The following is a 24,774-nucleotide window of genomic DNA, read 5'->3' on the forward strand; positions in this document are numbered from 1 at the left end:
CAGAGGTGCTGTGGGGAGAACCTCAGGGGTGCGGGAGGCGCTGCAGGCCCACGGGGAGAAGAGGCAGGCGCCCGCGTTGACAGTCCAGGACGCAGCCGCCAGGAGGCAGTGGCGAGGGAGTGTGGGGAGCGGAGACAGGGCCAGGCTGTTGGGTTTGGACTTTATCCTGGACGCCATGCAGGGTCGCCAGCATCTGGATCTGTGGGCTGAAACAAGACTTGCAGGAAAGCTCACGCCGGAAATGGGCAGGGCTGCAAAGAAGCCGAGGCTGAAGATGGGGTGGGAGCATCCGGAAGCGGCTGTTGTGACCCATCTGATCCTGGGCGAGGCAAAGAACAGCTTGGTGGGAATGTCCAGCAGCCAGCTGAGAGCAACTCTTATGGTGTCCTGAGTGAGACCAGCACTGGATGGCTGGGTGCGAGAGGAGCTGGGGTCCCTCCAAGTTCTCAGGATCCCATTTATTCCCTTTTTTTGGTACCTGGGGATTAGACCCAGGGGTGAGCCATATCCCCAGCCCTTTTTATTTCGTATTTGGAGACAGGGTCTTGCTAAGTTGCTGAGGCTGGCCTCAAATTTGCCATCCTCCTGACTCAGCCTCTGGAGTGGCTGGGATCACAGGCATAGACCACAGTGCCTGGCTAGGAAGGTGATTATTTTTTAAGGCAAGAACATTAGTTATCTGCAAGGCAGATGAGTCTTTAATCCATGCGTTTAGAAAACTGGATTCAGACCTTTTCTTCAGAGCCTTTTTTATTTATCATCTAACCAACACAGGTGGTCAGTTAGACCCCAAATAAACGAAGACAGTTTGTAAATGCCTGCCTTGCTACATGGCAACAGAACAAGACCAAGACCGGGACAGTTCTTTTCAGACAAGTACGGCACCTCATTAAAAACAGACTAGCCACACACAGCACACACAGAGCACGGAGACGCTGCTGGGGGCCCTGCACACCTGTGGCCATGCAATCAACCCTCCACTAGCCGGAAACAAGCTCTCAGTTTCAGTGGGGAGGAGGGTTTTTTTTTTCCCCCAGTATGGGGGATTAAACCCAGGGGTGCTCTACCACTGAACTACACCCCTAGCCCCTTTTATTTTTTGAGATAGGGCCTCACTAAGTTGCTGAGACTGGCTTTGAACTGTGATCCTCCTGCCTCAGCCTCCGGAGTTGCTGGTGGGCAGGGGGAGTGTTTATCTTAAGAGATGGCGCCGTTCCCTCATGTGGAACTGGGATGGGGAGAGGAGCTCCTCCCCGCCTCCCCAGCCTGAGAGGCAGTGTCTAAAACTGGGCTGGAAGGGAGGCAGTGGGCTGTCCTAACAAGGAGCTCCCGGGGAGCTGCAGGGGTGCTGTGAGTGCTTAATCCTGTTGTTTTTCAGAAACCTTTGTGCACCTGGACTCCCAAAGCCAGCAGGGCCCCGTGCAGAGCACGCAGGCTGAGGCAGGTGCCTCCCGAGCAGACACCAGGAAGGGAAGGGGCTGGAGCTGCGGGAGAGCCGAAATCAGCTCAGACACTCCATGCCGCTCCGGGCTCGCTCCATCTCGTGCAGGAAGCTGTAGAACTGAGGCAGGGTTAGCTCTGGGGGGAAAAATTCAGTTTCAGACAAATGCTTCTAAAACTCAAGAGAACCACCCCGGAGAGTTCATTTCTACCCAGAGTTTGTCTGTTTTGGTACCAGAGATGGAACCCAGGGGTGCTTAACCACAGAGCAACATCCCCAGCCCTTTTTAATATTTTTTTTGACAGAGCCTCACCAAGTTCTTAGGGCCTCACTAAGTTGCTGAGGCTGGCTTTGACTTTGTGATCCTCCTGCCTCAACCTCCTGAGTTGCTGGGATCCCAGGCATGCGCCACGGCCCCTGGTCAGAGAATCTCCGGTTTTGGTTTGGTTGTGTGTGTGTGTGCGGGACTGGGGATCCATCTCAGGGCCCGTGCCTGCTAGGTAAGCACTCCACCACTGAGCCATTTTCCTTTGTGGCTCAGTATATCCAAGTAGCTCCTGAGCGGGGATTGCCACAGTAAAGAAGAGTTGGGGACACAAAGTTCTCAGCTCCCTAAGAAAAAGGAGCCAGTGTGTTGAACAGCAGAGGCACTAAAGCTGCGGGGATGCTCAGCTTGATATCTTGTCTCCAGGCTGCTTCAAGCCTCGCCTGCCCCCTGGAGCTCCAGGTCTCAAAGAGGCTCCTCAAAGGCGGCCTCTGCAACCTGCTGTGGCTTAGCAAGGCGCCATGTTTCCTGAGCTAGGCTGTGGTGGTTCCCCCAGCTGGGTGGAGACCTTCTCCCTGGAGAGATGGCTGGGGAAGCAGATGGCCCCAGCAGGGGTCCAGACTCACCTAGGTACACATTTTCGGTTTGATTTCCTTTCTTAATCACCAACTTTAACTAATTAGAAAAAGAAGAAGAAATAAAAAACATGGATTAAGATGATGACAACTGGCAAAGAAATTCTCAAAACCCTTTTACTCAAATTCAACATCGCGGCTCACCAGGCCTCTGCCCCTGAGCTCCAGCCCGTCACCAGCTTTGAACTTGAGGGGTATGCAGACGTGGTCCACAGCACCCACCATCAGGAGCTCTAGCACTTTCCATGATCACAAGAAGAACCAAACTTTCAGGAATGATATTAAGATCTATTTAATTTAATTTTTTTTTTTTTTTTTTGATAACTGGGGATTGAACCCGGGGGTTACTTTACAACTGAACCACATCCCCAGCCTTTTTGTTTTGAGTCAGGGTCTTGCTGAGTTGCTTAGGGCCTCACTAAGTTGCTGAGGCTGGCCTCAAACTTGGAATCCTCCTGCCTAGGCCTCCTGAGTCACTGGGATCACAGGAGTGTGCCACTGCCCCTGCCTAGGATCTTTTAATCTGAAAGTAGGCAAGTCAGTGACTATGTCCTTGGCAGGTCACATGGCTCTGATTTAAATTCAATGGACTATGTATTTACACATACATTTAAAGCAACCAATGTTCTACTTTTCTTTTTTTTCTTTTCTGCTGCTGTTTTTCGGTTACTGGACATGGAACCCAGGGCTCACTCATGCCAGGCAAGTGCTCTACCACTGAGCTACACTCCTCACCCTCCAGTGTGGTTTCTTCCCAGCCAGGGTCACTTTGCCACTGAGCTACACCCCCAGTTATGTTTTATTTTTAACTTTGAGACCAGGGGACACTAAACTGCAGAGGCTAGCCTTGAATTTGCAATCCTCCTGCCTTGGCCCCTGGAGTACCTGGGATTACCTGGCTTAATAATTTTTTTTTACCAAGTCAAAATCCTCCCCATTTTCAAACATCAAGAAAAGACTTACTTGTAAAAAAATACTGCCCACTTTTTCTAATTCGCTGCTCCCAGATGTCACTGTGACACGAAAGAGAAAAAGAATAAGTGAAGTGACTGATGAAGAACTTCCCCGAAAAGCCCAATTTTACAGGTTGTGCGCAGGAGGCGCGGGCGCGAGCCTCAGCCCACCCGCCTGGCCACAGCGCGGGGCGGCTCCAAATGCGTCTGCACGGGTGGCGAAGCAGAGCAGCCCAACCACCTGGGCTGCTGTAGCCAGTTACCTCCAAACTTCCACTCCATGTCCACAAGCTGGTTGATGGTCAGGGTCTGCCCCACGGCCCACTGAGCAAGGCTGGGGGCGTTCTGTTTCCACTGCAAGGGAAGCGGAGGGCCAGCGTCAGCACCCAGGGAAGCGCCCGTCTCCCTGCCGCCCCAGACACGTGGTTCAGCCTTTCTGCAGAGCAGGGAGGACACGTCCAGGGCGCCTCCCCACGCACACTGGGGTGGTGGGTGCTTACGGAGCAGCAAAGCCGACCTGAATGTTTTCTTCCCTTCCGAGACTTAATCCATGTTGACCCCCAAACTTTATTAATCCCAGCAGCTCGGGAGGCTGAGGCAGGAGGATGGCCTAAGCAACTTAGCAAGGCCCTAAGCCACTCAGTGAGACCCTGTCTCTAAATTAAATACAAAAAAAGGGCTGGGATGTGGCTCAGTGGTTAAGCGCCCCTGGGTTCAATCCCCAGTACAAACAAATAAAAAAAACCCAAAACCCTTTATATCAAATCAGAGGAGAAAACAATGAGAGGTGTGCTAAACAGTGCGGGTCAGAAGCTGGATGTCATTCCTGGGACACCAGAAGCAATAACGCCTTAAAGGTCTGCGTTGGTCAGCACTTCCCCTTTTATCCTTTTCACTGAAGTAAAAGCAACCAATCTTAACCTTGATGGAGAAGAATTATACCTTTTCAGAAAAGTAAGTGGACTTCTCCTCGCTGAGGCCTAGGAGAGAACAGGAGTCATTAGCATAGTAGAAGCCGCAGAGGCCCTTTCCCGGCAACCCTGGGCCCACCTACCCAGGGTTATGAAATCCGCCCGGACCTGCTCCGCCGTGAGACCCTTCTTCAAGGCACCTGGGAAACAGGGGACGAAAAGGACAAATCAGTGAATCAGCCAGCAAGGGCATAACCTGGGGGACACAGAGGACAAAAGGCGTATCTCCATGAAGATTTCCACCCAGGGGGAGGGGGACATACCTCTGAAACAATGCTTGTTTACTGTACAGCACAAGGATTTGCCCTCCAGCAAGGGCGGAAGAAGCTGGAGAGGACACGTGCAATATATAGTCATTCCTGGTCGCTCACATTGATTGACTGATTGAGCGACTGATTATTTATTTGTTTATTTATTGACAGGGTCTCACTAAGTTGCTTAGGGCCTCACTCCGTGGCTAAGGCTGGCCTCAAACTCACGATCCTCCTGCCTCAGCTTCCCGAGTCCCTTGGATTACAGGCATGAACCACAGTGCCTGGATGTCACTTACATTTTAATTAGGTAAAATTTAAGTCTACCATAGCACTGACTGTTTCAAATGCTGAACAGCTATGTAGGGTCAGAGACCACTGCACTGGACAGTGCAGATGACAGGCCATTCCCATTTACATAGAAAGTTCTATTGGAGGCCAGGTGTGATGGCACCCACCTATAATCCCAGAAATTTGGGAGACTGAGGCAGGAGGATCACAAGTTTGAGGTCAGCCTCAACAACGTAGTGAGATGTTGTCTCAAAATGAGAAATGACAAGAGTGGGGAAGGTGACTCCGGGTCCTCCTGGGGCTGTGTGTGGTGGGCATGCCTGTAATCCAGCCACCTGGGGAGGCAGCGGCAGGGGGATGGCAATTTTGAGTCCAGCCTAGTTGACTTAGCAAGATAGTCTCAAATTTTTCAAAAATAGCTAACTGAATAAAACAGACGATCCCACTAGACAGCGCTGCCGGAGGAAGCCAGCCTTCCTGCACCATGCCAGCATGGGCTGAGGTTCAGCCTCCGCCGCTCACAAGTGACTTGCAGAGGAGCAGCTTCCCCTCAGAAGCCCTGGGAACACGCCTGTGGCCCTGCTTTCTTCTGCTTCAGGCTCCAATTCCCGAGGACCCAACGCTGCCAGCAACCGGGGCATCTCAGGGTTTCAGCTTCACGACGCGGCCTGGAGTCACTGCCTGACAACCGCTTTGTATCTATCCATTTCTCAATCACCAAGAATTGGTTAAATAAAGGCTAACAAGACACCCACCACCACAGCAGGGCCCGAGCCTATGCTGTGTCCCAGTCCCCACCCCCACCTCACTCCAGGAAAACAATCCAAAGGCTGTTGTGCCTGTAAAAATCCACCACATGAACAAAGAGAGGAAATCTTTTATCTCCAAAATCAGACCCGGCAAGGAAGCCACGGGAAATAAAAAGCAAGACCCCAGGAACCTCAGCCGCGAAGGTTCTGGGAAGGGGCTACTTCCCAGCCCCTGTGAGACCACCATGCCTGCCCAGAAAACAAAAATCAAAAACAAAAACAGCGACCAGGTGTGGAGGAGGCCAGGTGCAATGGCACTCACCTATAATCCCAGAAATTTGGGAGACTGAGGCAGGAGGATCACAAGTTTGAGGTCAGCCTCAACAACGTAGTGAGATGTTGTCTCAAAATAAGAAATAACAAAAATGGGGAATGTGACTCCGGGTTCTCCTGGGGCTGTGTGTGGTGGGCATGCTTGTAATCCAGCCACCTGGGGAGGCAGTGGCAGGGGGATGGCAATTTTGAGTCCAGCCTAGTTAACTTAGCAAGACAGCGCTGCTGTTGTTGCAGAGCTCAGGACGCAGAGGTGGACGGTCACCTGAGCCAGTAGTTTGAAACCAGCCTAGGCGACACATGAGACCCTGTCTCTTAAAAAAACAAGACAAAAATCAGCCCTTTCAGAGCTTTCACTTGGGACTCGGGCCCCAGCTCCATCCGGAGTGTTCCGCAGACGCTGCTTCGGCAGGATTCTTTCCTGCTCCACCTTTCAGGGCCTCAGATGTGCTGGCCGATGTGAGTCTCCGAGGGTCCGAGGCAGGGCTGGGAACAAGGCCCTCCTGATCCCGTCTGACCCCCCCAGCCTTTCACTGATGGGCGCGGGCTTGGCGGGAGACGCCTCTGGAGGGCTCCAAAGAGCGAGCGGCACCTCCACAATGTGTCTCCTGCACGAGCAGAACCGGCTCAGGGACAGACGGGGATGGTCCTAAAGCTCTTCACGGATTAGACTGCAAAAAGCTCGGGGCCGAACTCAAGACTCCATTACAGAAAGGAGTTGGGAGCAGGCCCAGGAGGAACGGAGGCTGGGCCATTAAGGCCCTAACTAGGCCCCGAGGGCTGAGAACTGGACCTGGATTGCCTCTGGGACTGGAAAGAGACACAGGAGGACAAGGGAGAAGGAGCCAGAGACTTCCAAGCTGCAATCTCAGATGTAGACGTGGCCGATCAGGCAGGAAGACCCTGCGGAGGGCCGTGTAAAAGAGGAAAACCTGAGAGTCCATTCAGAAGTACAGCAAATCACACCAGAGACCTTGCGGCCTCCAACCTGGAAAATTCTGGGGCATTAACTAGTCAAGAGACAAGTTACATCAGCAGGTGATGGAAAATCTGCCCTAATGTGGTAGCAAGACCCAGGGCTGAAAGGGAGCAGCTCTGTCAATAAATAAAAGGTTCAGGACTGAGGACTGAGCTCAGGCTCGGTGCCAGAGCACCCGTGTAGTGTGTGCAAAGGCCCTGGGTTTGATCCCCAGCAACACACACACACACACATGAAAATTCTCATTTACCCTCATCCTACTTTAAAATTTTTTTAGGGACTGGGGTTGTGGCTCTGTGGCAGAGTGCCTGCCTTGCCTGGCACGTGGTGAGGCACTGGGTTAGATCTTCGGCACCACATAGAAATTAAAGGTGGGGTGGGGCTACAGCTCAGTTGGTAGAGAGCTTGCCTATCAAGAACAAGGCCCTGGGTTCAATCCCCAGCACCGCAAATAAATAAAAAGAAATAAAATATATAAAAAATATATAAAATTAAAAAAAATAAAAATAAAGGTATTGTGTCCATCTACAATTAAAATATTTAAAAATCTTTTTTAGGTTTTAGGTACAGGGGATTGAACCGAGGGCCTTGAGTGTGCTCAGTTAGCACCCTACTCTGAGTACCTCCCCAGTCTGGGATTTTCACTTTTGACTCTCCATAACGCTACATTGTTTAAAAGTTTAATAAAAATGTGTTCCTGTATTAAAAGAGACTTCAAGTTCTCATTCAACCATGAGGAGAAAAAAATGCAAGAGTCACAGAAACAGATCAGAAAATTCTGCAATTGGAAACATCCAGACTGTTCCGGTTTAACCCCCTAGAAACTCACAAGTACATACAAGGCAAATAAAGGATTTTCAGCTGGGTATGGTAGTGCACACCTGTAATCCCAGTGACTCAGGAGGCTGAGGCAGGAGGATCACAAGTTTGAGGACAGCCTCAGCAACTTAGTGAGGCCCTAAGTGACTTAGCAAGACGCTATCTCAAAATATAAATAAAAAGGGCTGGGGATGTGGCTCAGTGGTTAAGTGACCCTGGGTTCAATCCCCGGTACGAAAAAAGAAAAAAGAAAGGGAAGGAAGTACCTGACAGGAACAAGTCAAACCCTCAGCTTTTTTTTTTTTGTCCTCGGGATTGAACCCAGGGATGCTCTACTACTAAGCTACATCCCCTTTTTAAAAATAAAATTTATTTTGAGATGGTCTCACTAAGTTGCCCAGGCTGCCCTTGAACTTGGGACCTCCTGCCTCAGCCTCCTGAGTAGCTGGGATCACAGGCGTGCAACACAGGGTTTAGCTGGGAATGCTGGCTTAGCTCCTCTCAGTCTGGTCAAAATATACTCACTCCTCAAAACTAGGTTCCCGTCACCTTTCTCTCTCCCTTCTTCCCTCCCTCCTGTCTCTCTTTTTTGCAGTACTGGAACTGGGACCCTGCGCGTGCTAGGCGAGTGCCCTACCACCAGGCTCCATCCCGGCCTCACATCTTTACATAAGCTAGCAGTTAAATTTGCCGAATTAACAGTAGCAACTTTGTAGACAATACACAGCCAAAAACTAAATAATTAAAACAAAACAACCTGGAATCCTACCTTCTAGATATGGCCACAGCTGACTTTTTTTTTCCTTCTTATACTGAGGAATCCAAATCTGTGATTCAAATCAAATATGCTAAGAACACAGTCCACCACTGAGCTACATACACCCTCCGTTCCTAAACTACTATTATTATTAAATTTTTTAGTTGTGGATGGACACAATACCTTTATTTTGCTTGTTTATTGAGGATTGAACCCAGGGCCTCACGTGTGCTAGGCAAGTGCTCTACGACTGAGCTGCAACTCCAGCCCCTAAACTATTATTTTTATAAACAGTATCTTGTGTCCAGGTTTGCTGGCGCACCCCTGTACTGCTAACAACTTGGGAGGCCACAGCAAGAGGATCACAACTTTGAGTCCTGCGCCTGTATCAAAATAAAAAATAAAACCAGGCATCGTGGCAATTGCCTGTAATCCCCGTGACTCCTGAGACTGAGGCAGGAGGATCACAAGTTTGAGGTCTGCCTTGGCAATTTAGTGAGGCCCTAAGCAACTTGGTAAGACAGTGTTTCAAAATAAAAAATAAAAAGGGCTGAAATGGGGCTCCATGGGTTCAATTCCCAGAACCAGGAAAAAACAAATCACATGTTGTGAAAGTTTTTCCATACCATTACGTTTTCCTCAATAGCATCTTTTAAATTAGTGCATAATAGGAAAAAAAAAAAAAAGAAGAGCAATCTTTTATTAGGGTTAAGCATTTTATTTACATTATCTCAATCTGTACACACTCCCCCCACTTAAAAAAATGACTAGCTGGAGAGAAGATCTCTGCTCTGGAGGGCCACTGCTAGGGGTGTGAGAGGTCGGGCACCAGGTCAAAAGCATACAACGGGCAGCGGGTAACAGGCAGATTCAGCCCAGGCCCATTTAACTCAGAAGTATGAATTTTCTTTTGGTAGCAGGGATTGAACCGAGGGGTGCTTAACCACTGAGCCACATCCTCAGCCCTTTTTTTGAAGTTTTGAGACAGGGTCTCACTAAATTGCTGAGGGCCTTGCTAAATTGCTGAGGCTGGCTTTGAACTTGCAATCCTACTGCCTCAGCCTCCTGAGCTGCTGAATCACAGGCATGTGCCACCGCACCTGGCAGAAGTACAAATCTCTGAACACCATGTTTCCCTGTAAAGAATAACCATGGCTTGTTAAAACAATCTCTTGGTGCCAGGCAATCTGATGGTCTCCAATTTTGATTCACCATAAATAGTAACACAATGAACATCCCTACCTACCACTAAACTTTCCTGACCACCTCCCTTCCAGCTGGAAACTTTTCCTGACTGCTCTAGGCCAACTCTGATGTTCTCAAAATATCTCGGGTATAGTTGAGCTAGGTGATGTACAACTGTAATCTCAGTAATTTGGGAGGCTGAGGCAGGAGAATCACATATTCAAGACTAGCCTGGGTAATTTAGAGAAACCCACCTCAAAATTTAAAAACATTTAAAAATTCAAAAATTAAAAATAAAAGGGCTGGGTAAAGCGCTGGAGCCAATCTCCAGGAATAAAAAAAGAAAAAAGACCCACAGTCGGTGCGGTGGTGCACCACGCCTATGATCTCAGAGGTTCAGGAGGTGAGGCAGGAGGATGGTAGATTTCAGGCCAGCCTGGGCAGTTCAGTGAAACTGTCTAAAAAGGGCTTGAGACACAGCTGGGTGGTAGGGTATTCACCTAGCAGGTGCACAGGTTCAATTCCAGGGTCCACAAAAAAAAAAAAAAAAAGAGAGAGAGAGAGAGAGAGAGAGAGAGAGAGAGACATTGTCAAGTTGCTGTAAAAACGTTTGTTACTGCTTGCTCTCCATGTCTACATTTACAGTGTCGGGGACACGACATCAGTGTGCAGACTGAACCCAGGACAGACTGAGCTTTGAGCTGTGCTGCTCCACACGGCACCTCTGATACGCTGGACCCGCCTTGCGTCCTGTTGGCACTGGTTCCAGGATCCCCGACAATCCCACATTACAGATGATCAAATCCCTTACGTAAAATGGCATATCATCTATATCCGCCCACCCACGCGCCTCCAGACAACTTACACTACCTAGTGAATGTAAATGCTACGTAAGCAGTTGTTACAACACGCCGAGTAGGGACTGTCCCGCAGGAAAACCGCCTGCACCCATTCAGTACAGACGCAATTACTTTGTCACTCTCTATCCTTGGTCAGTTGCCCGCGTGGTCGCGGAACTCGATAAGGAGGCCCGCCTCTCGACCGCACTTACCTGCCTACCTGGGTTCTCTCCCTAGACTGGGAGCCCCGCCAGATCTGGCTCATGCTGGCTACTCTGGCTCCATGCCCCCACATACTTGGATGACTCTCTGGACTCAAGAATGTTCAGGTGACATCTGCAGCCACAGCTGCTGATGGAGGCTACTCACCGTTGGGAACCAGGAGGAGGCTTTTCACGATGCTTCTGAGGGGGCCCAGACCAATCTGATTGGTGGTGGCAAATGCAGACAGCTGAGCCAGAAACCTTTCCACCTGCAAAGAGGGACCTGCAGGTCACTTGCCAGGCTCCGCAGACCCACTGACCTGTGCTGGGCAATTCTTCTTATCACAAAACACTTCACCTCTTTGGGCTCGGTCAGGAAGTGGAACAGCACCTCGGTCAGGGCTGAGAACTGCTGCAGAGAGAACACAGATCATCAGGGCCGTTTTTATGGAGGTCGGTGTGCCACGTCCCATCCGACCACAGGCCCCTTCAGAGGAAGGGCCAGGAGCAGAGAGGCGATCACTGTCCCCACCACCAGCGTCACTATAGTGTTGGTAAAGCACAGGTGTTTCATTGAGAGACTCAGGAGACACGTATGGAGAGACTGTGTGCGTGCACCTGTGCAGGTGAACACACGGGTCTCTGGGGTCCAAACACCAGAGAGAAAAGGTCTGAGAGGGGAAACCGTCAGCGCATTAAGAGCAGTCACCAAGGGGCTGGGGACACAGATCAGGATGTCAAGCTTGCCTAACACGTAGAGGCAGGGGATGTGATTCCCAGCAGGGTAGGAGGCCCAGGGGAGTATTTACATGTGGCAAGATTTTGGCAGGCGGGTACTAGGGATTGAACTCGGGCACTCGACCACTGAGCCACATCCCCAGCCCTATCCAGTATTTCACTTAGAGACAGGATCTCGCTGAGTTGCTGAGTTCCTCACTTTTGCTGAGGACGGCTTTGAACTCTCCATCTTCCTGCCTCAGCCTCCTGAGCTGCTGGGAAGAGGTTTTCAAAAAATTTTTCGCAATGCTGAGCATTGAATGAACCCAGAGCCTCCAACATGCTAGGTACACACTCCAGCACAGACCTATAAACCTGGATGTTCTATTCTATTCGGGGTTTTTTGTACTGGGGATTGAACCTAGGGGCACCTTACCACTGAACTACATCCCCAGCTATTTGTATTTTTTATTTAGAGACAGGGCCTACCTAGGTTGCTGAGGCTGGCCTTGATCTTGCAATCCTCCTGCTTCCTCCTCCTGAATAGTTAGGATTACAGGCTTGGACCACCCTGCCCAGCCTCACTTTGCTTCTCTTTTCCATTTTGTTCTACTCTATATCTTTGGAGACTTTTGGATTGAGCCCTGGGGTATTCTACCTCTGAACCACTTTGTAACCTTTCTAAAATTTTTACTTGGAGACCAGCTTACCAAGGTTGGCCTCAAACTTATGAACCTCCTGCCTCCTGAGTAGCTGGAATTACAGGTGTGCACCACTGTGCCCAGCTGCATAATTTTTAAAATACATTATTTATTTAAAAATTTTTGGGCTGGGCATATAGCTCAGTTGGTAGAGCGCTTGTCTTGCAAGCACAAGGCCCTGGGTACAAATCCCCAGCACCGCAAAAAAAAAAAAAAAAAAAAAATTAACAGACTGCATTTTGATTCATTGAACACAAATGGGCTACATCATTTTGTTTCTATGGTTGTGCATGATGTACATTCATACCATTCCTGTAATCATACATGTACATAGGGTAATGATGTCTGTCTCATTTCACCATTTTTCATACTCTCCTCCCTCTCATTTCCTTCAACATAAAGTTCCTCCATTCTTCTCTCACTCCCCAACCCCAATTATATATCATCATCCACTTATCAGGGAAAACATTCAGCCTTTGTTTTTTTTTTTTGTTGGCGGTGCTGGGGATCGAACCCAAGGCCTTGTGCTTACAAGGCAAGCACTCTATCAACTGAGCTATCTCTCCAACCCTCAACCTTTGGTTTTTTGGGATTGGCTTATTTCACTTAACATGATATTCTCCAATTCCATCCAGTTATTTGCAAATGCTATAATATTCTTCTTCTTTATGGCTGAATAATATTCCATTGTGTATATATACCACAGTTTCTTTATGTTTATATTCTGTTAAAGGACATCTAAGTTGGTTCCACAATCTAGCTATTGTGAATTGAGCTGCTATAAACATTGATGTGGCTGAGTTACTGTAGTACGCTAATTTTAAGCCCTTTGGGTATAAACTGAGGAGTGGGCCAGTTGGATAATTTTTACTTTCTGTTTGCCTATCCATATTTTCTGGGTATCCCCAGTAGTACCACTCACAATAACCATCTTCTTATTAATATAACAAAACAGTAAATTTTGCCAGGTGCAGTGGCACACACCTGTAATCCCAGTAACTTGGGAGGCAGAGGCAGGAGGATCACAAGTTTGAGGCCATCCTCAGCAACTTGATGGGGCGCTAAGCAACTTAGTGAGACCCTGTCTCAAAATAAAAATAAAAAGGAGTGAGGATGTGGCTTAGTGGTAAAGCACCCCTGGGTTCAATTCCCCAATACAAAAAACAAACAAGAGTAAATTCTAACACTTTATTATAACACCGTCTTAGAAGAGTCTCTTGTTGTTTACTGCTGGTGACTAGTGCTGTTTGGTTAAGGTGAATGCCTGCGTCTCCTACAAATTCCTGTGCTGAAGCCCTAACGCACGATGCAATTGTTTTTGGGGTTGGAGACTGTGAGGCACTGAAGGTTAAATGAGATCACAGGAGTAGCACCCCAGCCCCAGAGGAAGAGGGTGGGCGGCAGCTGAACAGGAGGGCGCCTGCCCCGCACATGGGAGGCCCTGAGTTCCACCCCAGCATTTAACAAAAAGAGAGAGGACACAGCGAGGAGGCACCTTCTACAGGACAGGAAGAGCCCCCACCTGCAGCTGCACTGGCGGGCCCTTGAACCGGGGCTTCTCAGCCTCCAGAACTAGAGTCTGCTGCTGAAGCTACGGGTTTATGGTATTCTGTTACGGCAGCTCACGTGAATAAAACACAGGTCATTACTCTCCCTGTGTGGGTGGCACTGTGGGAGAAGTCAAGACGCCCATGTTTAAGACACAGCTGTGAATCAGTTTTCCTACTGACCACGCATGTGACCTTGGGCAAGTCACTCAGCCGGTCTCGGTTCCCACAGGGAAAACAAAGCTAACAAGGCCTGGCCTAGCACCTGTGATTCTAGCGCCAGAAAGAGGTAAAAACAGTACTATCGTATAGCTTCCAGAACGATATTAAAGCACAGAGCCGATCCACCTTTCAGGAACAATACACTAAAATACACACACGCGCGTACACACAGATACATCAGCCCAAAGTCCTCAGAGTTGCATGTGTAGTATGACTGTCAAATGTACTTCTGTTCCTTTCATTTTTAAACATAAAGCTTTTCCTAGCACCACCAAAACAAAACCCCTAGGGGCTCAGAGGTACAGCTTGGAGGTAGAGCACCTGTCTAGCATGAGCTGGCCTTGATCCACAGCATGTCAGGCAAAGTAAAACATAAACTACTTTTTGAATATATAAAAGTAACATATAAGTAAAGTTTTAAAAGACCTGATTGTTGGGCATAGTGGTACACAACTCAGCCTTCGTTTTGAGACAGGTTCTTGATGAGCTGCTGAGTGTTATCCTGGAACTTCTGATCCTCCTGCCTTAGTGTCCCAAGCTGCTGTGAGTCCCCAGGCCCAACTCCTTTATTTCTGTTTCTTCTTCTTCTTTTTTTTTTTTTTTTAATACCAGGGATTGAACCTAGGGGTGCTTAACCACTGAGCCACGTCCCTAGCCCTTTTTTAATATTGTATTTAGAGAGAGGGTCTTGCTGAGTTGCTTAGGGTCTCGCTAAATTGCTGAGGCTGGCTTTGAACTCGCGATCCTCCTGCCTCAGCCTCCCAAGCTGCTGGGATTACAGGCATGAACCACCACCCTCAGCCCTTTATTTCTTTATTTTTTTTTTTCCCTGCAAATATGTGAAACTGGCAGGGTGTGGTAGCCTATGACGGTAATCCCAGCAGCTCCAGAGGCTGAGGTAATTTAGCAAACCTGTAACTAACTTAGTGAGACCCTGTTGCAAAATAAAAAATAAAAAAGGCTGGGGATCAAACCCAGGGCCTCATGCATGCTAGGCAAACGCGCCACCACTGAGTTACATCCCAAGCCCTCAAACAGGTTTTAATAGCCTTGCCTGAGACAGAGGAGATGTCTCTGGCTGTAGATAAAGAAGAACTATTATAGTTTGGGTATCTTTAGGATGTAGAATCTTCACCTTAAGAATAGGAAGTAAAAAGTACAAGGAAGTATATGAAGGATTAGTTCCATTTTCCATGACTGAGGTTTTACTTATTCAAATGTCAGTTGTTGCTGGGTGGGGTGGCGCACACCTATAATCCCAGCAGCTCAGGAGGCTGAAGCAGGAGGCTCGAGAGTCAAATCCAGCCTCAGCAATTTAGCAAAGCCCTAAGCAACTTAGTGAGACCCTGTCTCGAAATAAAATAAAGGATGGTGGCTCAGCAATTGAGTACCCCTTGGCTCAATCCTCAGGACCCTTGCCCCCCAAACCCCAAAACAGTCCATTGCTGAGGTGAAAGGTGAAGGCTTAAGTTACCTAATGTGCTTCACTGATTTCCTCCACCTGTTTGGACTTTCATTTTACTATTACACCTAATTTGCTCATTAATATTTGTAGAAATATTTTATACTTAGTTGCATTCTGATAAATCAGTAGCAGTTTGGCTAATTTAAGTACAAATGAATAAAAGATCTACTTTACCTTTAAAAGAAAAAAAAAAAGTGGACCTGTCAGCCCCTTGATTGCATTTCCCTGTCACTCGGGGCCTTCAGGAAAATGGGGCAGCCAATTAGAACCCAACCACTATCCACTTCCAGGCCTCCGCCCAGCATTCCAGCTCAACCCTACTTTCCTTGTCGGTCTCATCCTCCGGTCTCCTCCTCCGGTCTCCTCCCAAGAAGAGCTTCCTGCTCATCTGTTCTGTGGCCTGTTACTACTGACCTCCATCCCTAATTCTGCTTTCCCAGATCGTCCTTATCCTTCAAAACCCTCCCAAGATATCATGACCCTCTCAACAAGAAAGGGATCTACCAAGAGGAAACAACAAGACAATCAGAGAATGGGAGAAAACATCTGCAAACAATTCATCTTATCCATAGGGTCAATAACCAGAATCCAGCCGGGCACAGGGGCGCACACCGGTAAGCCCAGTGGCTCTGGAGGCTGAGGCAGGAGGATCACAAGTTCAAAGCCAGACCCAGTAATTTAGTAAGGCCATAAGAAACTTAGGGAGAACCTGCCTCAAAATAAAAAATAAAAAGGGCTGGGGATGCAGCTCAGTGGTTATGTACCCCTGGGTTCAATCCCCAGTATCAAAAAAAAAAATCAAAAACAAAACAAAACAAAAAAACAGAATACATAAGGAACTCAAACAATTCAAATAAGACAAATAACCCAAATAAAAAATGGGCAAAAAAGCTGAGTGGAGTGGCACCCGCCTGCAATCCCAAATACTTCAGGAGGCTGAGGCAGGAGGATTTCAAGTTTGAGGCCAGCCTGAGCAACTCAGACCCTGGCTGAAAATTCAAATAAAAAAAACACATATTTTTGTACAATACCCTTCATTAATTAATTTATTTTCTATGTGGTGCTGAGGACTGAACCCAGGGCCTGACAGGCACAAGGCAAGCGCTCTACTGCCGAGCTACAACCCCAGCCCTGAAAATAAAATTTTGAAAAGGGTTTAGGTAGCTGAGTGGCGGAGAGCTCGCCTAGCATGCTGAAAGTACCAGGTGGAATCCCCAGCACTGGTGGAGGGAGAAGGGGGAGAGAGAGACAAAGAAAGAAAGAAACAAAGGGATCTTCCCAGATTCTCAACTTCTCAGGCTCCCTCTGGGAACCTTGCCCGGGACACCCAGAATCTGCGACCTTCATGAGGAACAGAAACTTAGTAGAGAGGAAGCTCCTTGTATGGCTTTGCAGTGTCACAACACCTTAAAAAATATTGAAAAGTGCACACTAAGGATTTGTTGAATAAATCTTCCTGCATAGCTGCCTCTCCCTGGACTACCCACCAAAATCTTAACTATTATCACCAGTAAACACAGAAGAGAAGATCAAGGTCATTCTAGACCAGAGACATGCAAAACGAAGAGATAACCATTCTACACTTATCAGATATGGAAACACAAAAGTTTGAGGACACCAGGTGCTGGTAAAAGGACAAGGTCGCAGATAGGTCCCTACCCTGTTGAGGAAAGGACACATTGGGACAACTTTTCTAGAGGGTCATTTCACAATATGTACCTATTTTTTCTTTTTCTTTTGTTTTTTTGATACTGGGCACTGAACCCAGAGGCATGTAATTACTAAGCCACATCCCCACCCCTTTTAATTTTTTATTTTGAGACAGGGTCTCGCTAAGTTGCTTAGGGCCTCCATCAATTGCAATGGCTGGCCTCAAACTTGCAATCCTCCTGCCTCAACCTCCTGAGCCGCTGGGATCACAGGTGTGCACCACCACGCTGGGTTATAACTAATTTTTAAATGATCATACCTCCTGGTCTAGTAAATTCACTGCAAGAAACATACGCTTCAGATATGTTCCAGACATATTAACACATAGCTGTTCTGTTCCTTCAAAGCACTGTTCAGCTGGGTGCGGTGGAGCATGCCCGTGATATCAGCAACTCCGGAGGCTGAGGCAGGAAGACTGCATGTTTAAAGCCAGCCTCAGCAATTTAGCAAGGGCCTAAGCAACTTAGCAAGACCTCTCTAAAAATCAAAAATAAAAATGCTGGGGATGTGACTCAGTGGTTAAGTGCCCCTGGGTTCAATCCCCAGTACCAAAAAACCACCAAACAAACAAAAAACCACTGTTCATATGTAAGAGAAAAACTTTAAGATTTTAAGACAATTTAATTAATTCAGACCAGGCTCCCTGAGGCCAGTGTGGGCAATATAGGGAAGCTCCACCTCAATTAAAAAAAAAAAAAAAAAGAGCCAGGGATGGTGGTCCATACCTATAATCCCAGTGACTCAGGAGGTTGAGGTAAGAGGATGACTAGTTAAGAGGTCAGTATCAGCAATTTAGTTAGACTCTGTCTCAAAAAATAAAAAGGGCTGGGGGCTCTCTCTCCCTCTGGAGTTGGCCTGCATTCTCCCTGGAATGTGTATTCTTTGTTTTCTGATTAAGATTTCACCTGTGCATGGTAAAAGAACAGCTTCAAATAAAAATATCGTACCATTAAGCCAGGTACACTTTAGTCTCAGTGATTTGGGAGGCTGAGACAGGAGGATCATACATTTAAGGCCAGTTTCAGAAACTTAAGGAGATCCTGTCTCAGAATAAGAAATCAAAAGGGCTGGGATGTAACTTAGTGATAAAGCACCCTTGGGTTAAATCCTCAATACAAAAAAAAAAAAAAAAAATCATACAGATAGGTAACATAGTTATCATTTTAAAAAAAGGTCTGGGGAAGTAACTCAGCAGTAGAATACTCCTGGGTTCAATCCCAAGTGCCAAAAAGCAAACAAACCCACAAGAAACTTATTAAAATAACCATTTCTGGGCATGAGAAAAAAAAAAAAATCTTACTCATACTTTTTGCAGTGCTGGGGATTGAACCCAGGGCCTTGTGATTGTGAGGCAAGCCCTCTACCAACTGAGCTATAGCTCCAGCCCCTTACTCATACTTTTGTATACTGCTTGAATTTTGTGTGTGTGTTGGTTTTCATTTCTACCTACATGAAGGGACTGTGGACCATTTCCCCCCCTTATTTATTTACTTTTTTATTTTGAGACTGCTTAGGGCCTTGCTGAACTGCGGAGGCTGCCCTTGAGCTTGATATTCTACTGCCTTGGTCTCCCAAATCACTGGGATCACAGGTGTGTGCCACCATTTTTTTCTTCACACTTTTCTGAATTTCTTCTCTGATAACCATTCTAAACATAGGGTTTGTCTTTTTCTTAGCCAATTTTTGGTGGGGCACTCCTGTAATCCCAGCCATTTGGGAGGCTGAGGCAGGGGGATGAAATTGGAGGCCCGCCTCAGCAATTCAGCAAGACCTTGTCTGGAAATCAAAAAGGACTGGGTAAAGTGGTAAAGCACCCCTGGTTCAATCCCCAGTACTAATAACACCAATAAATAAAGGTGGCTACTAGAAAATGTAATATTAGCTACATTTTAAGACAAGTTAATTAATTCAGGCCAGGCTCCCGGAGGCCAGGGTGGGCAATGCATGGCTTACAATTTCTCCTTTCCTTTCTCCTCCGTGGTGCTGGGGATGGAGGCTGGGCCTACACAGGCCAGGCAAGCGTCCACCACCCAGCGATCTCCCAACCCCTGCCACTTATTTCTGCCGGACGACGCAGGCTGAGCTCACGCTTGGAATGACCATCCAGATGGGCATGAAGGCCGAGGAAGCGTCGTTTGGATTCACCCAAGGGGGAGCTCGGAAGTCCTGGGAGATACTGGGAGGCAAGGCGAGGCCCGGCCGGGAGGCCGGCGCCGGGCGGGGGCAGCCTGGGCGGCAGGGTCACTCTCTCCCAGGGACTCAGCCCTTCCGGATGGTAGGAAGGGGCGTCCCACTCGGCAGGGAGCGGATGCCACCGGGGCGTCCAGACCCCCCGGCACCTGCGGAGGAGGAGAGGAGGCTCCTCCGGCTCCAGCCCGGCCTCCCTGGCCGTCACGCGCACCCGGGCCTCGGGTTCCGGGCCTCGGGCCGCCCAGACCCTGCGCCCGGCGCGCCCGACCCCGCCAGCGCCCGGCGCGGCCGCCCGGGTCTCCGCGGCGCCCACCTGCGCGCCCAGCTGGTTCAGCTGCTGCATGTCGCCGCCCACGGCCTCGGGCACCGCGTCCTGCGTGCAGTGCAGGCGGCCCATGGCGCCGCGCTCGCTCCCTCCGCGCCGCTCGCCGCGCTTCCGCAGCCGCACTTTCGCCACGGCCGCGCCGCCCCCGCCGCGCGCGCCCGGCCCGCCCGGCGCCGGGGCTCCGGGTCCGCGTCGCCCTCCCCGAGCCGGTGCCGCGGTCCGCGGAGGGATCCTGGGCGGCCGAGCGGAGGCGCCGGGCCGCCGGACGCCTGGAGCTCTGCGGCCGAGTGTCCGCGCCTAGGCGCTGTCTCCTCGCATCCTCGTGATTCTTCTAGCCAGACTTTTTTTTTTTTTAATTAAAACCTTTTTTATTTTTACAGACTGCATGTTGATTCCTTGTACACGAATGGGGCACAACTTTTCATCTCTATGGTTCACCATGTAGCTTCACAGCATTCATGTCGTCACACACATACCTGGGGTGATACTGCCTCGGTCTCCTACCCTGTCCCCCACCCCTGCCACCCATGTCCCTCTCCACCACCCAAAGTTCCTTCCTTCTTCTCTCCCCACTCCCCCGCCACCCTGCCTCTGTACATATTGTCACCCACTTATCAGAGAAAACATTCGGCCTTTGGTTTTTGGGTTTGAACTATTTCACTTACCATGGTATTTTCCAACTTCATCCATTTACCAGCAAATGCCATGATTTTATTCTTCTTTATGACTGAGTAATATTCCATTGTGTATATATCCCACAGTTTCTTTATCCATTCATCATTTGAAGGGCATCTCTGTTGGTTCCACAATCTAGCTATCGTGAATTGAGCTTCTGTGAACATTGATGTGGCTGCGTCACTGTAATATTTAGTAAATTTCTTTATGTTTTGAGGTACTGAGGATTGAACCCAGGGCCTCACTCAGGCTAGACAAGTGCTCTACCACTAACTTAGCCTGAACAGCCCACGGCAAGCCCTGTGTGCCTACCAGAAGCTAGGCACTGGGGACAGGGAAGGGAAGGACAGGCGGCAAGCATGGCCCTCAGAGAGCAAAGCCAGAGCTCTCCAACTCTGGAGGGCATCAGAGTCATTGAGGGCAGGGCACAAGGCAAGTGCTGGACCTCCCCCAGTCTGAACACAGAGGCCGGGGTAAAGCCTGAGAATTCGCATTTCCAAAAAGTTCCCAAGAACCACTTAGAACTTCCGGAGTAGAGAAATTGAGGAATCTGACCCATCAGAGGTTACTCAAAAGGACTGTGGTAGTGTGGGCTGGCTGTGGTCAGGTGGGAGAGAGGAGGTTGTTGAAACAGTGATTATCTTTGTAGCCCTCAAACTTTCTTTTTTTGGCAGGTGAACACGGGATTGAATCTAGGAGTGCTCTACAACTGAGCTGTATACCTCCAGCACATTTTCTATTTTTTAAGACGGAGCCTCTCTAAATTGCTGAGGCTGGCCTTGACTTGAAATCTTCCTGCTTCAGCCTCCTGAGCAGCTGAGATTACAGGAGCAAGCTACCAAACCCAACCAGCCTTCAAATTCTTTCTTTTTTTGATACCAGGGATTGAACCCAGGGGCACTTAACCACTGAGCCATATCCCCAGTCCTTTTAATATTTTATTTAGAGTCAGGATCATGCTGAGTTGCTGAGGGCCTTGCTAAATTGCTGAGACTGGCTTTGAACTTGTGACTCTCTTGCCTCAGCCTCCTGAACCACCATGCCTGGCTCTCATACTCTTTAAAGCCCATGGTCTCTCTTCCTAGGAATCCCTCCCTACCCTTGGCTGAGTGCTAACCTGAGTCACACTGGAGAGATGAGAAAGCAGAAGCTCGCTACCTGGCCTCCAGGACCTGACCCCCATGCCCAAGAGCTCCACCTAACCTTGAGTCCAGCTTGAGGGCATGGAGGCAGCACCTAGAATCCTGCAGGGGAAGAGGTGGGGGAATGATTGACTGGCCTTCTCCAGCAGACCTCATCCTCTCCTCTTGGCTGCAAGTCCCTTCTGGAAGGGTATGAACAAAAGCCTTCTGCCCGGAGGTCAGGTCCATATTCAGATTTTATTTAAATTCAGGTATTCATTCAACAAATATTGACACCTGTCCTGAGTCAGATAGGGGTTGATTGAGCCTATATATTATCCCCATAGTGACAAAATTAGATGCTGTGTCTGGCCTCTGAGGACTCACAGTTCATTCAGGGAGACTGACAAGGACAAGTGAATCCCACACACATGTGACCAGAAAATTTTCTTTTTGGTACTGGGAATTGAACCTGTGGGCACTGAGCTACATTTCCAGCTATTTTTATTTTGAGACAGGGTCTAAGTTATCCAAACTGTCCTGGAACTTGTGATCCTCCTGCCTCAGGCTCCAGGGTCGCTGGGATTACAGATGTGTTCCACCACACCTGGCACATGGGAAATTATCAACAAATGCCAAGAAGCGCAAGGTGCTTTGAGACTGCACACAGGGCCAGGCTGGGTGGAGTGTACCTGTAATCCCAGCAACTCAGGAGGTTGAGACAAGAGGATCTCAAGTTCAAAGCCAGCCTTGGCAATTTAGGGAGGCCCTAAGCAACTTGGTGAGACCCTGTCTCAAAATAAAAAATAAAAAGGGCTGGGGATGCGACTGAGCGGTTAGGCCCCCCTGAACTCAAGACCCAGTACCAAAAACATAAAAATCCTTCTTGAGGAAACCACTAGATTTCTCTAATTTCTGTTTCCACAGTGACTGGTGCCGAGGTGTTCAATAAACGTGTGGAATCAAATTGAAGAAAATAAAGAAGAGGAAAGAATTCCTGTGAAATCGCCACCCAGCACTGTGACCATCTTGCTTGCTGGCCCTTTTCTTGTTTTTTCTTTGCAGCTGCAGATTGAATTCTTCTCCCTTTTTTTTTTTTTGCTGTGCCTGGGATCCAACTCCAGGCCTCACATGTGTTAAGCAATCTTCCTACCACTGAGCTAGACTGTAGACTGTAATCCCTCAGGATCTGCATTTTAATAAGATTCCCAGGCAATTCTTGGGCACATTAAAACTTGGGGTTCAAATAATAATGATCATTTTTAATAACAGACATTTTAAGTACCTACTATGTATGTAGTGCTTTAAGCAACTGAATACATACCATGTATAATGATCATAATATTTTTGCATTGCCTACCTATTGTTGCTTATATTCTTTTCTTTTCTTTCCTTTCCTTTCTCTCTCTCTCTCTCTCTCTCTCTCTCTGTCTTTTTTTTCTTTTTTCCTTTTTTGGTAACAAAACCCAGAAACAAACTATTATCTGAAATTTAATGTTTATCACATTGTGTATTGCTGTCCTTTTTTGTTGGGGGGCTACTGAGGATTGAACTCAGGGGCACTCAACCACTGAGCCACATTCCCAATCCTATTTTGTATTTTATTTAGAGACAGGGTCTCACTGAGTTGCTTAGCACCTCATGGTTGCTGAGGCTGACTTTGAACTCAAGATTCTCATGCCTCAGCCTCTGAGCTGCTGGGATTACAGGTGTGTGCCACCACACCTGGTCAAGTCATTGTGTATGTCCTGAAGCCTGGCGCTGATGTCTTTTATACATCTCTCTCCCTGACACAGTAATTATCTTGCCTTGGACAAATTACTAACCTTTCTGTGTCTCTGTTTCTTTTTTCATTCATAGAATAGAACAATAATGGAATGCACTTGAAAGACAAAATCAGACAAGACTTGAAGAGCACTTAGCACAACAAAATGGCTCATGGGAGATGCTCAATAAATGATTGTTAGTTTTCAATCTTTTAAAAAGAGAGTGGCAGCCAGGCAGACTGTAATCCCAGCTGCTTGGGAGGCTGAGGTAGGAAGAACGCAAATTGGAGGCCAGTCTCATCAATGTAGGGAGGCCTTAAGAGACTTAGCAAGAACCTGTCTCAAAATAAAAAGGACTGGGAACATGGCTCAGTGGTAAAGTGCCCCTAGGTTCAATCCCCAATATCAAAAAGAAAAAAGAAAAAAGGAAAAAAAAAGAACACAGCAATAAACATTTATGTACGTGATCCTTTTCCACATCATTATTTCTTTAGGAGAAATTCTTAGAAAGGTCAAGGTTTTTTGTGTTTTTGGTACTGGGGATTGACCCCAGGGGTGCTTACCATTGAGCCACATCTCAGTTCTTTTAAATTTGGGGGGTAGGGTCTCACTAATTTATCCAGATTTATTTGTGATCCTCCCACTTCAGCCTCCAGAGCAAATAGAATTAGAGATGTTTGCCACCATGCTAGGCCCTCAAGAGATATCTGGGTTCTAAATCTCATGAGGTTGGATGAAATTTCCAGATAGGGAGAGACTAGACCATTAGCTGTCTTTCTAAAACACCCAGAAATGTTCATTTCAGCCTGAACTGGACCTGGTACATTTCCCTGATAAGGCACTGGCCCTGCTCTCCTTCCAACCCACATCCCCACCCCCCAGGGAAAACAAACTCAGTGTGTTCTTGCCTTTAGTCAGAAATGCAGGTGGGGCACACGCCTGTAATCCCAAAGACCCAGGAGACTGAGGCAGGAGGATCACAAGTTGGAAGCCAGCCTCAGCAATTTAGTGAAACCCTATCTCAAAATTAAAAAATAAAGGGCTGGGGATGTAGCTCAGTGGCAGAATGCCCTGGGTTCAACCCCCCACCCCCAGTACCAGATAAATAAGTAAATAACAAACAAATACATGCCACATATACATGACAAGATGCTGCCAGGTGTGGTGGCACACACCTGCGACACAGCAACTGGGGAGGCTGAGGCCGGCTTTGCAAATTTGAGGCCTACCTGGGCAATTTAATAAGACCCAGTGTCAAAAAAAAAAAAAAAAAAAAAAAATAGAAGGGCTGGGGATATAGCTCAGGGGTAAAGTGGTTCTGGGTTCAATTCTCAGTACTGTCCTTAATAAGAAAAGAAAAAGAAAATTAAAAAAAGAGGACCGCATCTGCTGAGGAAGTTGTTGCCACATTCATGACAGAGTTAGGAAAGAACACCATCACAAGCAAGTGTTGACAAGTCTTGACACCAAGCACTTCTGGAAGATTCTCGATAGAACTTAATCTTCGTAAGAGTGCAAAGAAAGAACCAGGGCATAAAACAGGGCAGGGCAAAGAGACTCTGGGGAGTACAATACAGTAAAGAATTTCCTGAGAGCAAGAGCACATTCATATAACTTATGGTGTGTTGTTATCATTATTCTGTTTTACTATTACTGCGCCTGAT

At 48.0% G+C, this 24,774-nt stretch overlaps 1 protein-coding gene across 4 annotated transcripts; it reads right to left on the reverse strand.

Moving 5' to 3' along the window:
• Positions 1-1,020: 1,020 nt before the first annotated feature.
• COMMD7 (COMM domain containing 7) lies at positions 1,021-19,788 on the reverse strand. Of its 4 annotated transcripts, none has more exons than XM_079128394.1 (9): positions 19,537-19,785; positions 11,030-11,080; positions 10,838-10,940; positions 4,349-4,405; positions 4,237-4,274; positions 3,558-3,648; positions 3,305-3,354; positions 2,333-2,381; positions 1,021-1,578 (listed from the first exon to the last, which is right to left on the reverse strand). In XM_079128394.1, the coding sequence occupies exons 1-9, from the start codon at positions 19,618-19,620 to the stop codon at positions 1,502-1,504; spliced, it is 600 nt and encodes a 199-aa protein (XP_078984520.1). In that variant the 5' UTR covers positions 19,621-19,785; the 3' UTR covers positions 1,021-1,501. The 4 variants fall into 4 exon arrangements, with proteins under 4 accessions (XP_078984520.1, XP_078984519.1, XP_078984522.1 ...); XM_079128393.1 differs by having other exon boundaries at positions 11,030-11,083; positions 19,537-19,782; XM_079128396.1 differs by lacking the exon at positions 4,349-4,405 and having other exon boundaries at positions 11,030-11,083; positions 19,537-19,788.
• Between the last annotated feature and the right edge of the window lie 4,986 nt (positions 19,789-24,774).

This window comes from Sciurus vulgaris (assembly GCF_902686455.1).
Source record: "Sciurus vulgaris genome assembly, chromosome: 2".
Taxonomy (NCBI): domain Eukaryota; kingdom Metazoa; phylum Chordata; class Mammalia; order Rodentia; family Sciuridae; genus Sciurus; species Sciurus vulgaris.